This window comes from Bacillus rossius (genome assembly GCF_032445375.1).
Source record: "Bacillus rossius redtenbacheri isolate Brsri chromosome 4 unlocalized genomic scaffold, Brsri_v3 Brsri_v3_scf4_2, whole genome shotgun sequence".
NCBI lineage: Eukaryota > Metazoa > Arthropoda > Insecta > Phasmatodea > Bacillidae > Bacillus > Bacillus rossius.
The window spans coordinates 34509230-34525304 of record NW_026962011.1 but is presented as its reverse complement, the minus strand read 5'-3'; the positions used below and the strand labels follow the sequence as shown (position 1 = coordinate 34525304).

Below are 16075 nucleotides of genomic sequence, written 5' to 3'. Positions count from 1 at the left end.
GACACTTCGCGCCGCGACTGCAGACGGACCGTTTGATTATCGGCGAGTCGACGAGACTTTGCAAAACTTCCATCCGGCCGCAACCGACTATGTAGTCGCCTAATTGAGGGATGCTATCCCTATAATCTTTTTCAAGTAGTTTAGTCCGTCTGCAATGTAATAGTTATTTTTTTTAGCTTTTAATTTTTTTTTTTGAAATGAAGAAATCATCCGCGTCCTGCCGCGCAATTCGCGAGCTCCAGACCCTGGCTGACTCCACGACTACAGCGTGCTGGGCAACTCCCCTGTTTTGGTGAGTGATAATTCGCGACCCCCCCCTTTTTTTTTTCCTTAAATTTTTTTTTTGGGCATTTTCTGCCCCATAGACTGCCTGTATACAAGTTCTAATCAGTTTTGATTTGGACTGTTGCAGACAGGGTCGACGACGGGGAGAGATTGATTGCTCCCATCTCGTGGCCCCACCGCCCCCTTCTGTTCCGTGGGTCACATTAGAAGAAACGTTTCGACTACCCGACGTGATCGTTTGAAGACCCCGGGTGGTAATGTAAATTCAACATTTCCCCTTCACCTAGCTACGAACTATCTTAAGCGGATGACCAACCCACCAGCGACCAGTGTTTTTCTCAAGAAAATGTAGAACGAATAGAACTAATTATCAATGTAATCATCGGATCCTTCCAATTTTGAGGGTGAAACTCATAATGCAAATGTTTATACTTCAAACTAAGAATGTAAATTGTTTCAAATAATCGCGGGCTAGCCCATTTTCGTTTCTCTTTTTGTTAATCTTTGAAACTTGTTAAAACCTCTTGTGTGTAAAATAATGGAAACAAAATACTTCATCAGGGCAAATAAAACAGGGAAACTATAGATCAAGTGAATCGTGTAGTTTTTATTTATTGATTTTAACAATCCACCCACTTCCTCCTTGCTTGTTACAGGAAGTTCCTAAATTTTGTTTGTTCCCCACCTCGTGTCGCCTCTGGTAATTCAATTTATTTAACTTTTTTTATCCAGCAAGTTTCCAAGGCTCCTTTTAAAATAATTCAATTTTGAGGCACGAGGGGTGTTACAACTTGGTAGCAGAGCATGGTTTCCTTGATCAATAGGCATACCTGAATAATATAAGCATATCTAAACTAAAAATAAAAGTACAAAAATTTTTTTTTAAATTAATTTTTGATAATAGCAATTTTGTAATAATATTGTAAACTGATCGCTGGTGCACCCCGTAGTTATATTGAGTAAAAAAAAAAAAAAAAAAAAAAATTTAAAATTTATCTTGAGTTAAATTCCCGTGTGGACTTAGGCTAGCGCGTAGCGCTCGAGACGTCTTTCAGCAGGCCACAGCTGTTGTCCCTGCCGCGGCGCAGACACAGACACCCCTCCCCCGTCCCTACGGGCTGCTTATCTCTCACGGCTCACGTCCGTGGCTTCATGTTCAGTTCAGCGCCCCGTGCGCCCGGTACGACCTTCGTAGGGGTGTCCAACTGTAATCTCACCTGGAACCTTACTTTCCCAGTAGCGCGATACGAATGCCTGCGACGTATATTTTTTTTTGTTTTTGTCCAATTAATCCTGGACCATAGCAAATTTTTACGTGAGCAAATGTTCCGCTCACATCCTTTTCCCGACAGCCACATGGGAGCTGTCATGTTTGTTTTCCTCCTCCCCCCCCCTCCTTCTGCGAGCGGCCTCTGCCGCCCGCTTATCTTCGAGGGGTGACCACAGCTGACGTCTTTGTCGTGACGCCGGGCTCTGTTTATCTCCGCCCGCCGTAGTTACTTTATGACTAAGAGTCAAATAAGTTATAGTTTTCCACTGTTGTCCCGCAGTAGTCAGCTAAATGTGTTTAAATTTAATTATTAAGTTTACATATGAACAAATAACTATAAGTTAAGAGTACTTTTTTTAGGCTACTAACGCCATTACTAATAAACACGCACATAATATTTAAATATAGATTTTAATTTACATATCAAGGGCTCCCCCCCATCATAATAATGATTTCAAACTATACTGAAAGACATTTGCCTTATAAGAATTTCACGTCTTACATTATTAAAGTAATAATACTTGAAAACATAATATAGTGATAAAAAAATAATAATATAATCAAGCATATTAAAATACGTATTTCCCGAAATTAAGTACCTACGAGGTGACTAGCCTCATTGTAATGTTTATAGTAATCACCGAGAGTGGTGAAATCCTTTCAACCTCCAACGAGAGGTCCACTAAATTAATTTGGGTACGTTTAAGCATCCCGTCTCTAGGCTAGCACACTCTATGTAATTTAAGATACTTTAATTTTTAATTTTTCCATATGTAAGTTCAGTCTTGAACAAGCTGCTTGCCGTAAATTGTTTTATTTTTTTTAACTTAGTAATACTTCTCTGACAGTTTTTTTTAATCTTCATGAATTTTGTTCGACGATTTTATCTATTTAATTTTTGATTAAGTTCAATTTTTTTTAATAATCATAATTCGTAAATTAAGCAAGAATAATGTTTGTAGTTTGTTTTAAATTGATTTAGCGTTAAAACCTTTATGTGATTATTTCTTTATTTTCCTTGTACGTACATGTGATGTACAGCGACGTACATAGATTCTGAGCACAGAAGCTGTCACATCTAGCCATTTTTTTTGTTTCCTTTGCATTCTACCCCCAAAGCTGTATTTCTTTTACATCGCTATCGATGATATGGTTTATTTAAGTAAGAGCTACATGACTTCCAGACGGCAAACAGGTTTCTTTTATGTGTTTTTTTTAAAAATAGGAGCTAGGTCAAGCTAGCCAACGAGCAGCGCAAAAGAAGGGTCCTACGAGCCAACGAGCCGAGACTCGGTCCTCTAGGTGGAAAATCCTATGACCATAGAGTGTTACTGGGTTAGATCCCCAGCACTCACCTTTGGACGGCCTATGTTCAAACCCCCTCTCAGGCAGTGTGAAACCTATCAGCAGTCATGGAAGATCTAACCGCTCCATGATAATTTATAACCCTTTTGATTGATAATTGTTGGTTTATTGCATTTTACCTTTCTTTAAATAATTTAAATTTGAGTGCGAAGAGTCGTTAATTTATCGTTTTGTTTCCAGAATACTTTAAATAATAAATATTAGTTAGTTATATTGAACATCAGAGTTGTATGCGCTAAAATTTCTAAATCTGTCGAATATTTAATTTTTTTTTAAACTCATTCATTCATACGGATTGTTGGTCTTTTGGGGTTTTCATCCCCAAACATTTAAAAACCCGCCAAGGGAATCTTACCCTTAGGCCCTGTGTCACTCTGGGACTGAGGATCTGTTTTACCTTCGGGGAAGCAGCAAATTTGACCGTCTTCTCCATGGCCTGATTGTGCAGGGCAAAGTCCCAATGCCTTCGGCCTTTTATGGAAAGACAATTGTACAGGGGTTCTATTCCTAAATATTTTTTGTAAGTTACGGGTTACCATACCCATTTACAGGGGTTACAATCCCCATCAGTCACTGAGTGCTCAAGGACGCATTTCCCTTGTTTTGGCCTCAGTGCTTTTCGGCCCGCCTCACAGCGCCCACCTTTAGAGTTTTGTCACGTGACACCATTCCCAATATCTGAGATCAACTTTCCTCATTACATCATTCATCGTTAAGTGTTAATTAATTAATTATAATATACCTTCGATTTGATCAAGATATTTTTTTATATGTAAGTAGTTTACTACAGTAGATCCTGGTACAGGGTAAGTTTCTGGAACCCAGGTTTTTGGTGGCTCAAGTGGGCCACCCTGACTCCGTCTTTCAGGGGGGAAGTATGTGCCGTTAATTAGTAAATTCGACACGATATATTTTAAATTTTTATTATGATTTTAAATTTTTTTTGTGTGGAAATTTTATTTGCTCTACTATAGTGTAATTTTAATTTGTTAGTCTGGTGTACTCCTCTGAGTTAAACTTTGTCTCAGTGCTCTGAAGCCCCTTTCCCATCGGCGTATCGGATATTTTGCTGGCCTAATCTCTGACTGGCAGACAGCTTACCGTTTCCCCCGCCTTCAGTCACGCCTCAAGCCTGTAATATCATTTCTCTTCGTGACCCTAACTGCATAGACAAGCCTGTAGGTTGCAGGCGACCAGTTCTCAGAGACGAGCTGAGATTGGCCTTTTTCATCACGTATTAGTGTTATGTTCGCTCCCCTGCAGCCACGACGGGACGCTTGTTCTCAGCGCCGTTGCACTTTTACCCTCCCCCCCCATTTCTCCGTTCCAAGTAAGACCAATGACCGGTCGTAACCCCCTGGGCACCAGTGACCGTTCCCAAGGTCTCTTCAAAAAAACGTGCGCGCTAAAACTGAGCACAAGTGCTGCCTAGCGACCAAGTCGCGAACTTCTCCGCTAGCCTACCCTCTAAGGCACCAGAGAGCAGCACCTGCTCTCCCTTGAGCTATATGGACGCCGTGGTCGAGTCGATTGTTTTCAACTCAGACCTCCTCCGACAGATTTCTCTAGTGTCGCCCAGTGATGCCAACTTCAAAACTACTGGCAAAGTTTTTGTCCGCCCGCATTCGGGCAAGTTCGGAATCTTTCGGCGGCCCAGACCCCCCCCACCTGTAAGAGCCGGCGGGCACTTTTAATTACGAGACGCGTTTCTCTGCGGGACACTTCGCGCCGCGACTGCAGACGGACCGTTTGATTATCGGCGAGTCGACTAGACTTTGCAAAACTTCCATCCGGCCGCAACCGACTATGTAGTCGCCTAATTGAGGGATGCTATCCCTATAATCTTTTTAAAGTAGTTTAGTCCGTCTGCAATGTAATAGTTATTTTTTTTAGCTTTTAATTTTTTTTTTTGAAATGAAGAAATCATCCGCGTCCTGCCGCGCAATTCGCGAGCTCCAGACCCTGGCTGACTCCACGACTACAGCGTGCTGGGCAACTCCCCTGTTTTGGTGAGTGATAATTCGCGACCCCCCCTTTTTTTTTTTCCTTAAATTTTTTTTTTGGGCATTTTCTGCCCCATAGACTGCCTGTATACAAGTTCTAATCAGTTTTGATTTGGACTGTTGCAGACAGGGTCGATGACGGGGAGAGATTGATTGCTCCCATCTCGTGGCCCCACCCCCCCCCTTCTGTTCCGTGGGTCACATTAGAAGAAACGTTTCGACTACCCGACGTGATCGTTTGAAGACCCCGGGTGGTAATGTAAATTCAACATTTTCCCTTCACCTAGCTACGAACTATCTTAAGCGGATGACCAACCCACCAGCGACCAGTGTTTTTCTCAAGAAAATGTAGAACGAATAGAACTAATTATCAATGTAATCATCGGATCCTTCCAATTTTGAGGGTGAAACTCATAATGCAAATGTTTATACTTCAAACTAAGAATGTAAATTGTTTCAAATAATCGCGGGCTAGCCCATTTTCGTTTCTCTTTTTGTTAATCTTTGAAACTTGTTAAAACCTCTTGTGTGTAAAATAATGGAAACAAAATACTTCATCAGGGCAAATAAAACAGGGAAACTATAGATCAAGTGAATCGTGTAGTTTTTATTTATTGATTTTAACAATCCACCCACTTCCTCCTTGCTTGTTACAGGAAGTTCCTAAATTTTGTTTGTTCCCCACCTCGTGTCGCCTCTGGTAATTCAATTTATTTAACTTTTTTTATCCAGCAAGTTTCCAAGGCTCCTTTTAAAATAATTCAATTTTGAGGCACGAGGGGTGTTACACTGTAATTTACTTCATCACTTAGAATTTTCATGTGTATTAATTACGTTTTGTCAAATTTCAAGTATATTCTGGGTAGTAAGACTGTAACATGGAATGTGCGTTTCAGGTACGACCGCACGAAGCTCTCCCTGAAGGACATCCACAACTGCCAGTTTGTGTCGTGCATGAACCCCACGGCGGGCAGCTTCACCATCAACCCACGGCTGCAGAGGCACTTCTGCGTGTTCGCGACGAGCATCCCCGGGCAGGAGTCGATGCAAGGAATCTACCAGTCTGTGCTGCAGCAGCATCTCTCCGCCCCGCACAACAAGTTCTCTCCCCCCGTGGCCAAGCTGGCAGAGAGCGTGGTGGCGGTCGCGCTCAAGGTGCACGCGCGCGTCACGCAGCTCTTCCTGCCCACCGCCATCAAGTTCCACTACGTCTTCAACCTGCGCGACCTCTCCAACATCTTCCAGGTCTGTGTGGTTATTAACCTGCCCGTAATGTTCTAACAATTCCATTTGCTGGAACTAACAATTTAACAGAAGTACAAAGCAGCAGGGGTGCAGAATATGTCCGATCGCGCGAACAATGTTCGGGGGAAATCAGGGCACCTTGGGGGAAATATTTGTTGAGAAAAAACACTGGAACATGTTTACATTACATGCAAAATTATTGCTGAACACTCAGGTCGTGTTATCACACACTACCCGTCAGTACAGTCCTAGTTTTACCATATAATAAATATATCTAATCATTACACTTTCATGACTACATAAACTTTAGGTCCCTCGATTCCAACCCGGTCTTATAAACAAACGTACATAACCTACCGTTTATTTTATTGCTTGATAGAACAGCGTATTGCGTGTGTTTAGTTTGCTTCTTATTAGTTTGTCTGGTAATCTTTGTTACCACTGACTTGTTTAATAACTAATATATCCGAGGTTGTATTTTTATTTATTTTTATTACGTGTACATCGCTTGGTTTTGTCTGGTTGATTGTCACACACGTAGATAAAAAAAAGTTACTACGCACAATCGTTGCCTGTGTGAAATGCAACGGTAGAATACATTTCACCCGGGATTTCTTCTGAGATTAAAATTTCGTAAAATCTTAAATACTTTTCTCTGTGACCGATATATAAACAGTTTTAGCTACCTAGTAATGAATGGTCAAAAAAAACTAGCATCTTGCGTCTTTATTACATGTGCGAGAAAAGAGAGCGGTGACGCTACGATGCAAGCAAGAGATTTCGATTCGATATTCTCGACATTCGCTTTAGAGATCGATAATAGTTCCGTAACAAGTAACAACTGTCTAACGATTTTTCGAGATAAAGACGTATCTGGCGTATCATTACGGTAAAATCAGTTGTTTTGTTGTTTTTTCGAAGTAATTTGAAAAATCTGGAGATATTTTGCAGTATATTACTCGCTCTGTGATTAGGCCTACACTGTGTGTTGTTTGCCGTGACCCGATTCTTAATGTAGGCCTATGTTGTGAATTTCTTCAAGGAAAACAATGTATACTTTCAAAAGTAAACAAGACGTAAACTGTGCATTTTGTGACTGGTGAGGGAGACGCGATAAGCTCACAAAGCACGTTTATAGTAAACATCCCAATGAAAAACCTAGAACTAAAGATCAAAGTAGTATTTCCACATTTGTAACAAACAAAACCGGCGATGCTGTAGAACTTTGTACCATTAATGTGACTGAAAATGATTTCCCCTGTAATAGTAGCTGTGATGTGAACCTTCAAAAAAAGTAAGAAAATTAGTAGACTCGTCTGTCATTCAAATTGAGGAAACACTGAGTCGGGAATCACCAGTTTCGTCTCGCACACAAGATGACAATGATGCTGTTGACGAAAGAAACTCTGCCGAGATCAACAAGCAGTTAGCGACTATTTTCCAAACATTGTCTAGCCTTACTAACAAAGTTGATGTATTATTGAAACCAAATAAATCTGTGACGAAGGCCCGAGTAATTCCAACGTTAACACTCGATAATGAAGCATTTGAAACAAAAATTAAGTTACTTAGAGTTTGCAAAACAGTTCCAGAAATTTGTCAAATTATGCCTTGTTTAGTCGGCGGTACAACAACAATTCAATGTTCTCCATGTGTAGAACATTATAAATGTATTCCTAAGGAAGTAGCTATTCTAAAAACCAGCAGTTTTGGTATTTTTACTCTTCCAAGTGAAAAACAGTTGATGCAACCAACTCAGAGTACTGAGTTTCGAAATATGAAGACCCACATCATTGATCATTTAGAATCAAATGCACATAAGTGGTGTGTAAAGTTTTCTGAAACAACAGAAAAAATGAATGTGAAGGTGAACAAAGAACACGAAAAGGTGGGACTTAGGGTTGCCAGGAGTGCTTACAGTGCAATCAAAGAAGGAAAGGGTGGCAAGTTTTTTGAACGTTTATTGAGTTTAAATGTTCTAAATGATGCTGATGTTGGTGAACTTAATCATTCCACCGAATTTTTCAGGGAATACAGGAAAAATATATTCTTTACTATGAATGCAAAAATATGTGACTTTTTAAGTACAAAAAATCCAGTGACAAATCATCTTCCCCTTGTGTCAGTTACAGCGGACAAAATCACCAAACTACACCGAACATACCAGATAACATGTTTGGTTACACTTGTAGAGGGTGTTCAGACATGCATCGTGATTGATATCTCACCATGTGGTACCTCACACAAAGGTGTTGTTCTAGTTGAAAAACTGCAGTGTGCCCTTGAAAACTTTAAAATTAAGTTGAGTGAACAACTTAATGGAATGGCATTTGATGGCCAATATTTCGATCTTGGTGTGGACAAAAAATTAGTAAGCCTTTGTAAAGATGCCCATCATGACTTCTTTCTTCCTATGTGGGACTTAGCCCATAGGCTAGAGTGTGTTTTAAATGATGTTCGTAAAGTTCAGTCATTATCATGGCTCAACAATCAAGCTCAAACTGTAGGTCATTTAATGAAACACTACAATTGGGGTATTGGCTATGAAGAAATAATTGCTTTAGCACTTAAATTACAAGTGGCTGTTTTGAATCCAAAATCATTCCAGGAAACTCGTTTTGTTCAGAGTGAATTAAGAGTTTATCAAACATTCCAAAAAGACTTCAAGTTGTTTTTTATAGACTTACAAAAGAAGCGCACTGAATGCATCAAGAAAGGCAACAATACTCAAGCCAAGGATTACTCATTGGAACTGAATAATTTTTCCAGTCCTAGTTTTATATATCAACTGCTTGGGACTATTGATATATTGGAGCTTGTAACAGAATTCAGCTGTACCTCTCAGAATGTAAACACTTGCATTTGGACAATCTTTGATTATTACAATTGCATGATAAACACACTTAATGACATGGTAATGGAACTGAAACAAGGGTGCATAACTGAAAAAAACTTTCCATCTCTTGTAAAGGAAATTGACTCTTTAAAATGCCATGTATATCAAGACTGTCTGTTGGTTAATCCAGACTGTCTTAGTGACGTCGTACCGACCGAAGGCCATTAGCCCGGCCTCAGCCCGCAGTACTGGCTCCTGCTGGCGGAACGTACCCCTCGCCAAGTCTTCACCCAAATGAGACGAGCGGCGTAACCTTGGTGCATGGAGGGAGTGTCCCCCCCCCCACCTCCGCACGCCAACCCCTGAGGCAGTTCTGATCAGCTCGCGGCCCGGACCAGACGTGCGCGTACCGTGGGGAGCCTTCAAGTTTTGTCTCTGATCCCTCACGACTGGTAACTATAGTCATCACCGAATACCTTTTACAACGTAACTCCCCACGCGACTCCGGGTCGGTTTTTTTTTCTATGGTGCAGGGATTAACCCGGCCGTCGCTACTTTTCAAGTCAAGCCACCGAGTCTAGGGGACACGCTGGGGCCGATCGACCCACTCACGGTTAGACGACAGAGCTAGCCTGGCGCCCTCCCGGAAAACACCCCAATTTTCACGTACAGCTCCTTAGACTCGCCGCGGGAATCGCACCCGAAACCCCGGCTGATGGCAAATGGCGCCCCTGCATGTGGCAAATAGTGCAAAATAAATTAGCAAGAGAAACACCCGTCAAGCAAAACCGGACAGAAAACAATCCAGGAGAAATTTAAAAACAGTATTCTTCAAGCCATTCCCAACTCAGGCGACAAAGCGGGCACGAAACGGCCATTTTGCGGGCGAGAACGTATCAGGTTCAGACAGACGGCGCGTCGAGGCGAGAGGACATACGAGCTTCTCCCCACCCACCCGCATCATCAAGCTTCGCGTCCTTCGCGACGCGGTAGCGCGACGCCACAGCCCGACATCCCCTCCACTCAACGACCGTTTTTCACCTCCGCTTTGTGCGGCTGTCCGGGCGCTCTCGGCCGCCGCTGCGCATTGCTATCCGCACTCCCCCTCCTCCAGCCAGACCTGTTCGGTCCTCTGCTTTGTGCGGCAGTCCGGGCGCTCTCGGCCCCTACCTTCACACGGGTGTCCGCACCACCCCCTTCTTCCGGCAACTGGAGCGGCGCGCGCAACCAACCCGCCCCCCAATCGCGATCTCCGCTTTGTGCGGCTGTCCGGGCACCTAGCCCGCGAACCCGCTAAGGCGCGCGCGGCACGTCAACGATAACAGCTGTCCAAAGCACCACGAGTCGCAACACAACTATGTTTCACCAAACATCCAACGGGACATGCGCACACTGCAAGCAACCGAGAACCGCCGACTTGCTGACAGGCTCACTGCCTTGGCAAAGCACGTGCCAATGCGCAGCGCAAACCAATACCATGTCACCAACCAACCAAGCGAACCACGAACAGTGGAACATAGACTGGGAGAAGATTTGGAAGGAAAAATTAGAGACAGGCTATACAATACCACCACAACCCACACTGACAGTGCCAGTCACCGGGAACAAGCCAAACACATGTTACGGCATGCCCCCACACCAAACCACAGCACAACCGATTGGGCACGACATAGCAACGCGACCCACCAACACGCGCATGGAGTCGGTGCGAACCGCCCCATACTCATCGAGGTTACCCGAATTTAGTGGTGCGCCTCACGAGGACCCTCGCGCATACCTCCACCAGTGCGAAATCCGACTCACGCGAAGCGGAACCCCAATCGACGAGTGGCCCGAGCGGACCAGTGAACAGCTGCGGGGAAGCGCCCTGACATGGTGGCGCCTATGGGGCCGCTTCGATATGGAGTGGCAGGAGTTCACGGAGGCCTTCAGCCAACGGTTCGATGCAGGCGCGACGATGGTGCAATGCACCGCACAATTCTACGGGAACACACAGCGAGACGGCGAACCCGTTGAGAACTTCGTGGCACACAAGCTACAGCTCTTCAAGCGCATAGCACCACTCGCAGAGCCCACCAGAGCACTCCCCACCATCACCCTACTGTTGAGGGACGAGCTCCAGCCATTCATGCGCGTCACCCACGTAAACACCGTCATGGAATACGTGCAACTCGCGGTGGCGACGGAGCAAAATGTTCAGAGGATGTGGGGAAGGAACGCACGTGGCCCCGAGCGAGAACGGAGCAGCCCACCCAACCGCCGACACCTGCTAGCAATCCAGGCACCACCACTCCAACCACAACAGAGGGGCCCCAACCTCAGAGAGCCAAGAACGCTACGCACCGACGGCCTGGCGCGGCCAGAAGTTAACGCGAGTTATCAACCGCCGCAGTGCAGGTTAGGATGCTCCCAGGGCACGTACCACTGGCACAGCGACTGTCCTAGGGGGGCAAACGCCCGGCGCACGACACAACCCGCCTACCGGCCACTCACCACCTCGCACGACCAAGAGCCGACGGGAAACGAGTAAGGGGGGGACACAGATGGAGCCCCCCACCCGCAATACCGACACGCGAACCAGGTGATGCCACAACCACTGCAAACCCACCCGCGACAAGGGCAGCACGACGTGAACCACCCACCACGACACTCACGCCAGGACGCGATGACCCCAGCGCCGCACCATGCTCAACCGCCGAGTGCATCCACCGTGCCGACATACGCCACATGAGCACCGGTGACAACCACGACGAGCCACGACAAGTGCCGCCCACCACAACACCTCGCTACCGAAGACCACCAGGTATACCAACAATGTCTGAACCCACCACGACACTCCTGATAGGACCAGGCGACCCCAGAACCACACCACGCTCAACTGCCGAGCGCACTCACCCCGCCGACATACACCACGCCCAACAGCCCGGCCACAGCGGACCAATCCAGTTACAACCACCCAGGATGGGACAACTCGCACAGCCCAGCGACCACCTGCTCCGCGTGCCCGTCGAGGTGAATGGGCGCCCGACCCTCGCCCTCATCGACACGGGGGCGAGCCAGGTGTTCATCCACCCCTCGCTGGTACCTCCCGGCACCTTCCGCCCACACCAGGGCGAGCTCCGGCTGGCAACCACCACCCACAACGGCCGGATGATGGGACATGCGGATGTGAAGGTAAGCCTTCGGGAGCTAACTACACCAGTGACCGCTGTTGTTGTGGGGGACTTGGGGGAAGAGCTTGTGTTAGGGCAACCCTGGCTGGCAGAACACGATGCCGTGTTGGAGATGGGGCCAGCTAAAATCAATGTGGGGCGAACTGAGAGATTCGTTGTGTATGCAGTGGGTCGAACACCTAGTCCATCAGGCCCAACCATAACACTAGACGACCTCCACCATGATGTACCACCGGAGTTCCGTAGCGCCATCAACAAAGTCCTGCATGAACGACGAGGCGTGTTCGCGACCGCCGAGCCCCTACGGCGCACCACTGTAGCCGAGCACTCCATCCCGACCACCACCGACCAACCCATCTATGAATCACCCCGGGGTTATGGGTACAAGGAGCAGAGGATCATACGGGAGCAGGTCACTGAAATGCTGCACAGTGGGGTGATCGAACCCTCCAACAGCCCCTACAATGCGTGTATAGTTCTGGCCCCCAAAAGGGACGGTACCCTGCGTTTTTGTACTGATTTTCGCCCCCTCAACGCTGTAACCATCAGCGCACCACCCCCGCAGATCAGAGTCGAGACGGCGGTATCCGGCCTCGGGAGGGCCCGAGTGTTCAGCACACTAGATCTGAAGTCAGGGTACTGGCAAGTACCAATCAAACACCAAGACCGGGAGAAAACCGCCTTCACCGTCCCTGATGGCAGGCGATTCCAGTACAGGGCCATGCCTTTCGGGCTCAAGTGTGCACCAGCGACATTCCAAGCAATAATGACGCGGGTGCTAGAAGGGTACCTTGGCCAGTTCGCCCTCGCGTATCTAGACGACGTTATCGTCTTCTCGGAGACATGGGAGGACCACTGCCGCCACTTAGCACTCGTGCTCGAGAGACTCGCTACCCACCACCTGACCGCGAACCCCGCTAAATGCCACCTGGGTACCGAGGAGGTTGAATTCCTGGGGCACCGTGTCAACGCGGAGGGGAGCCAGCCACAGACTGGCCATCTCCAGAAGATCGCGACCGCGGAGGCTCCACGTACGAGGAAGCAGCTCCAAAGGTTTATCGGTCTGATCAATTGGCTGAGGGTATACATACCCGATTTCTCCCGCGTAATCGCACCCCTCACCGACCTGCTGTCACCGCAAAGGCGCTACCACTGGGGCAGCGATGCGCAACGTGCGTTCGAGGAGGTGAAGAGCGCGTTCACTCGCTGCCACACCCTTGCGCGTATTGACCCAGAACGCCCACTCATCCTGCAGACAGATGCCAGCGCCTTAGGGGTAGGTGCTGTCCTGTATCAAGTTGACCCCCTAGGAGACAAGCACGTAGTGGAGTACGCCAGCGCGAAGTTTGGGCCTGCTGAGCGTAGATACCACAGCAATGAGCAGGAGTGTTTGGCGGTGATCTGGGCAGTTAAAAGGTACCGGCCGCACCTCGAGGGCCGGATCTTTACTCTCCGGACCGACAACCGCTGCCTCACCTGGCTCCAGACAATGCAGGGCAGAAAAGGGAAACTCATACGGTGGGCATTACTCCTCCAGTCCTTCGACTTCGTGGTGGAGCACGTGCCAGGGCGAGAAAACCAGCTGCCAGACGCCCTGTCGCGGCAACCGAGCGACCAACACGAGGTCATCGACGTGGAGGAGTGGGAGGACATGCTGCCGCCCGGTCCCAACACCGAACACCTCTCGCCACTAAACACCTGTTTACGGATCACGACCGACGCCAATCAAACCTACCCACCACCTGACACCGCAACTGACGTCGACCAACGGGTCATGACCGCTCAACGTCAATCAACCGAAATGACCCGACGACGACAACAAGCCGAAGACGAACTACACCCGACGTGGAGAGACCAGGACGGCCGGATCATGCACCGAGCGCTTGGAGTAGCTGGGTCGTGGAAGACCTACGTCCCTCCCGAGGCGCGCGAGGCCGTATTGAGGTTCTACCATGACCACGACCTGGCAGAACACCCCGGTACGGACCAGACACGACACGCGGTCTCCCAACACTACCATTGGCCTGGCGTGGCGCGGGATGTGAGGGAGTACGTCCGGGAGTGCGAGGTCTGCCAGGTCTGCAAGGCGCGCCGACGCGACGGGGAGCAGCAACAGCACCCACGACAACCGACCCACGCCTTCCAGACCATCGCACTCGACCTGATGGGGCCCTACCCCAGGTCGCCCAGAGGGAAGAGGTTCATACTCGTCGTGACAGATATGTTCACAAGATGGACAGAGGCATATCCGTGCAGCAATGCCAGGGCGTCCACCATCATCCACCTCATGACGCAGGAATTCCTGCCTCGGTGGGGCTACCCACAGTCAGTCTTGACCGATAATGGCAGCCAGTTCATCGGCAAGCAATGGCAGGACTGGTGCGCGCGGGTGCATATCCAGCACCACACCACCCCAGCTTACCATCCCAGAGCCAACCCCACCGAGCGCAGGAACCAGGACTTGAAGATCCAACTCCGACTCCGACTGACTGACGACCACTCGAAGTGGGACCAACACCTCGCCGACGCCCTGTTCTGCATCCGCCGTCGTGTGAACGCAGCCACAGGCCACACACCCGCCGAGATGGTGCAAGGGAGTAACCTGCACCTCCCAGGCGAATGGGCCACCCATGGGACGCTGCACGATGGAGAAGGGATGGAGGAACGTGACCAGCGCAGGACAGACATGTATGAAGACGCACGGCGACGACAAACGACCTACTCGCAGAATATCACCCCCAAGACCACGCGGGAGCCACCCCTAGTCCGAGCGGGAGACCAAGTCTACGCCCGGGTCCACCCGCTGTCTGCAGCCCCCCGCAACTACTGCGCCGGATTGGCACCGCGCTGGAGCGGGCCTTACAAAATCCAGAGACGCGTGGGCAAGACCGCATATCTGGTCAGACTCGGGGGACGGCGCATCCGGAAGATCCACCGCGACGATCTACGACTGGCCACGACACCGGGTGAGCTGATGCCGGAAGTACCCGACCACGACGAGACACACAACGACATGCACGACGATGAACAACCGGTAGCAGACGAGCCCGAACCGGCTACTGGAGAGCAAGACCACGACATCCGAACCAGGACACCAGAAAAGACCCTCGATGACCTGGAAACACCAAGTGATGCACAAGATCTCACGCACGAGATGACCCGCCACGGACAGGTGACCATCACCGACGTCTCACTGAGCGATCCGGAGGGCCTATTGGGAGACACCACCACCGTCATCAACGAGCCAGACGACATGGTACTCGGCGCCACCAGACAACTACAACTCTGTGCGGCTGGGCCAGTGATCGCCCACGCATCAGAGGAGGAGGCGGCAACCCTACCTGAGGGCACTACACCCATCGTGGAGGAACCCGATGACGAGGCAGGAGAAACCCCGGGTATACCCGAACGAAGGAGGCAACCTTACTCTAGCGGGCCATCCAACAACCACGACGCGAGCAACCGCCGTACAACACCGACGGAAGACCACAACAACACCACCACAACCACCACTCGGACGCCTCACAACCCACCAGAAGCGCCAGACGAACCGCCCACACGTCAAGTGATGAGACCCGCCAGGGACAGGCGGGCCCCGGGGTACCTGGCCGAGTACGATCTCGGGAGGGCCGAGAGAGGCCACCGCGGCCCCCGCAATCCTGAGGGCACGACGGAGAAAACTCGACCACCGGTGGACACGCACTACTACCTGCGACCGCCCAGAGCCCCAACTGCCTGGACATGATGTGAAAACTAGGCCACCACACCACACCACCACACGACCACAACACTGCACACCACCACCTACCTCATCACGCCTCCAAGTGGCCCCACCAGCCGCAGCCACCAGGTCCAGAGCGCCGGCCCCACCAGCCTCAGCCACCCCAGGCGCCAGGAT

General features: G+C 48.9%; 1 protein-coding gene across 1 annotated transcript in view; it reads left to right on the top strand.

Annotated features, from left to right (window-relative positions):
- The window catches only part of LOC134541828 (dynein beta chain, ciliary-like), a 113366-nt gene that overhangs the window by 77879 nt on the left and 19412 nt on the right, over window positions 1-16075 (top strand). Inside the window, exon 43 of the mRNA XM_063385523.1 lies at window positions 5820-6168. Coding sequence (XP_063241593.1) covers window positions 5820-6168 — 349 coding nt within the window. The remainder of the gene's footprint in view (window positions 1-5819; window positions 6169-16075) is intronic.